This window comes from Triticum aestivum, chromosome 1D (assembly GCF_018294505.1).
Source record: "Triticum aestivum cultivar Chinese Spring chromosome 1D, IWGSC CS RefSeq v2.1, whole genome shotgun sequence".
Lineage (NCBI taxonomy): Eukaryota > Viridiplantae > Streptophyta > Magnoliopsida > Poales > Poaceae > Triticum > Triticum aestivum.
Window position 1 is genome coordinate 195,673,823 of NC_057796.1, and position 3,332 is coordinate 195,677,154.

Sequence of the window (3,332 nt, forward strand, 5' to 3'; positions counted from 1 at the left end):
CGGACGCGTCCGGGCGCACCCACGGGCGTTTGAGGGCCCGGATTTGCCGAGTCCGGTTGTAGATGCTCTTTATGTGATTTAAGTCACTGGCAGACATGTGGCCAATAGTAAGACAGGAGAGAGTTTGTAAGGTGAAGAATTTGTTAAAATGTTCAAACTCGAGGTTGCAAATGCAACAACAAAAGTCCACCGTCGGTTGTACATTAGATGGTCATGATAAACCGGGGACGTCCCACCTCCACCGGATGTGGGAAAACTGCATTCCATAGCTACCGCCTGCCTTGCCACTGCCGCTCCACTCCCACTTGCCAATTTCACAGACCAAACCCAGTCTTTAAGCTTCTCTCGGACACACACCACGGTCGGCTCACAGTCGGGACCAAGAACCATCGATGGACGACAAGCCTTCCTTGGCGCCGAAGCCCAAAACGAAGGCCGCCGTGGCGGCGGCTGCCGCGCCAGCGCCGGCAAGGACGACGGCGCCACTGAAGAAGCCACCCCTCGCGCCCCCGCCTCAGATGATCCCGCTAAAGCCGCCGCCGGCGCACCATTACCGACAGCAGCGCGGCAGCGGAGCGCCGCGGAAGCGGCATCGCAGCGGCAGCGGGTGCTCCGGCCGCCGCGTGTGCTGCCTCGCAACCGGGTTCCTCCTGCTCGCGCTCTGCCTCGCGGTCGCCGCGGCCTGCCTGGCGTACCTGTGCTACCACCCGCGGCCGCCGTCATTCCACCTCCAGCCGGTCTCGACGACGCGGTTCCGCGTCGGCAACTCCTCCGCGGTGTCGGCCATGGACGTCACGGCGGCCGTGAAGGTGGTGTCCTGGAACCCCAACGACAAGATCGCCTTCGAGTACGGCGACGGCGAGGGCCGCGTCTCCCTCGCCGACAGTGACGGCGACATCACGCTGGGGTGGGCGCCCGTGGGAGGCTTCGAGCACGGCGCCCGGAGGGTGGCGGTCGTCGGGTTCGTGGCGGCCGCGAAGGGGGTGGTGGTCGACGAGGCGGTGGCGGCGCGCGTGCGCGACGGGTACCGGCGGCGGCGGCTCGCGTTCAAGGTGGTCGTGGACACCCACATGGGCGTCCGGGTCGGGGCCGTGCGCACCGGCATGGTGCCCGTGAGGCTGTCCTGCGACGACGGCGTTATGGCGCCGCGCGGCGTCTCCGCCGGGAGCCCAATGAGCAGGTGCCAGGTGTACCTCCTCAGAATGACATGGTAAGCTGATCGTTCTTCTAATTCATCTCTCTGTTACCTTGCTGCCTTGCGCTTGCACAAACTATTCTCAAAATTTGCATGAATGAATATGACTTTGATACGCATATCAGAAGAGAAACATGAACTAGTAAAAGAGTAGTTGCTGCTCCCTCCGATCGGAAATACGTTTTGTGGTTTCAGTTCAAATTTGAGTAGAACACTTAGTGATAGCATGACTTGTTTGACAATTCATGTGCGACGAGATTCTTCCGTAAAGAGAAACCTGGGTGATACGCATGGTATCACTCTCAGAACTCATACTTCAAGTGAAGCGTATTTGCGACTTAGAAATTCCACGGTGTTCATTTCCTGCAAAAGCAATTATAAACAATTCTGCTTAATTACGAAATGGACCTAACATGCAAATCAAATTTGATATGTTGATTGGAGCAAAACTGATCCATCCACCCATCCAGAAAGCATCGACCACCTATCATCGATCCCAAGCACAAGGAAAGATTCCACAAGTCAATGGGGAATTGGGACAGAAGCCAAAGATTAGCGCATATATTCGTACGACCACGACATGTCATTGTCGTCTAGGGGCGCCTACAGATTTAGTACTCCTACGTAAAAGTGATGCGAAGCAAGACACATATTTTGTGGCCTACAAGATGCCCCAGGCACAGGCAGGCTACTGTATGCAGTCGGTGTAGAGCATCCAGATAGATCCGTGGATGCACAACGGAGACGGGGCATCTGCCTTGCTTGATGACCGACGACTATGAGAAGCAAAAAGCTAGCCCAGGATTCGCTCTGTCCCTCCCCAGCTTAGCTTGTGCGTAGGCTTAATTACATCGCACGCATCACCCTACACACGAACAGAAAATTGTTCTTTACTTCCGCTCATGGTACGACAGTTAGCATTTCAAGTGAATCCACACTTGAATGTTAGCTGCTGGCCGCACGGTGCTGGTGCTGGTGCTGCAACCAACTTCTGCAAGTTGACACCCCACCTGGACCATCAGGTAGCTCCCATGAATACCAAGATACTACCTCGTAATAAGTATATTTATTTATTTTGCAAAATGTACAACGTATGGTATGGAGGACGAATAGGGAAACTCTTTGGAGACATTGGATCCTACAGATGAGAGCAACATGATTGGTGGCATCCGTATTGGTACAGCTACAACTGTACTGGTAAGGACCATGTGTCCAAAACACACACTCATAGCACCAACCTTTGGCTTACAACTTGTGTTATCAGAGACAGACACCTACTTCATCTCAACCACTGACCATTTTTTCGTCTCAAATAAAAAAAGTTACTCACCATTTCATCGGGTGGCAAACAAAAGAAGAAAGACTTATTTCTGAGAGGATAGTGTCGCAAAATCGTGTAAAACCCGGCAAATCATTGAAAACTAGCGGATTGAAACCGAATCAAATCTAATTTCATCATTGCAGTACCAAACTCATTTTAAAGGCAACGATCATTTATATTTCAGGTTTGGCTTGAACTGAAGGCACATCCAGCGAAGGATATTTGCTGCTAGCTGCAGAACCGAGGAAATGTCAGGGGCCCCTAAGCTGTAGATGCTCCAATTATTTGAGTTTTCTGCCGATGATATGATGTATTGGTTTGATTGGAACTAATTGTTGGCGTCTTGGAGTACATGGCGATTGATGCTTAAATATAGTCTCAAGGCTCTCAACTATGAAGCTTTCAGGAGTTCAGCAAACAAGCATGTAACTGTATATTGCTCCCAGTTCTTTTGATTGTGTGGTACAGAACTACAGATACGTACGTACAAACATACAAGGAATGAAATGGTCGTGTGGTAAACGATTTTGGTGGTCTCTTTTGTTGCTTTGGATCATCTGCTTAGTTACTGAATCAGGTAGAAAGACAACGCCAACTAAAATTTAAATTGGTCTCCTCACTCTACGGACCAATTTTCAAGACCCAGTTTGGTGCCAAGATCACAAAATACTGTTACTTGCTCATCTACCTTATCTAAAAAGAGCAACTTTCCAAAACATTTCAGTAAATTCAAAAAAAATCATAATGATGGAATGTTTGCGGTTCATGCAAAATTCATCACGAAATCACATTTGTTGAACGCGTGACAAAAAAAAA

The 3,332-nt window shown here is 50.5% G+C and overlaps 1 protein-coding gene across 1 annotated transcript; it reads left to right on the forward strand.

The window, feature by feature from the left end:
* Positions 1–255: 255 nt before the first annotated feature.
* LOC123180935 (uncharacterized) lies at positions 256–3,052 on the forward strand. Its single transcript, XM_044593125.1, has 2 exons — positions 256–1,210; positions 2,701–3,052. Exons 1-2 carry the CDS (start codon positions 393–395, stop codon positions 2,714–2,716), a joined length of 834 nt encoding a protein of 277 aa, XP_044449060.1. The 5' UTR covers positions 256–392; the 3' UTR covers positions 2,717–3,052.
* The last annotated feature ends 280 nt before the right edge of the window (positions 3,053–3,332 follow it).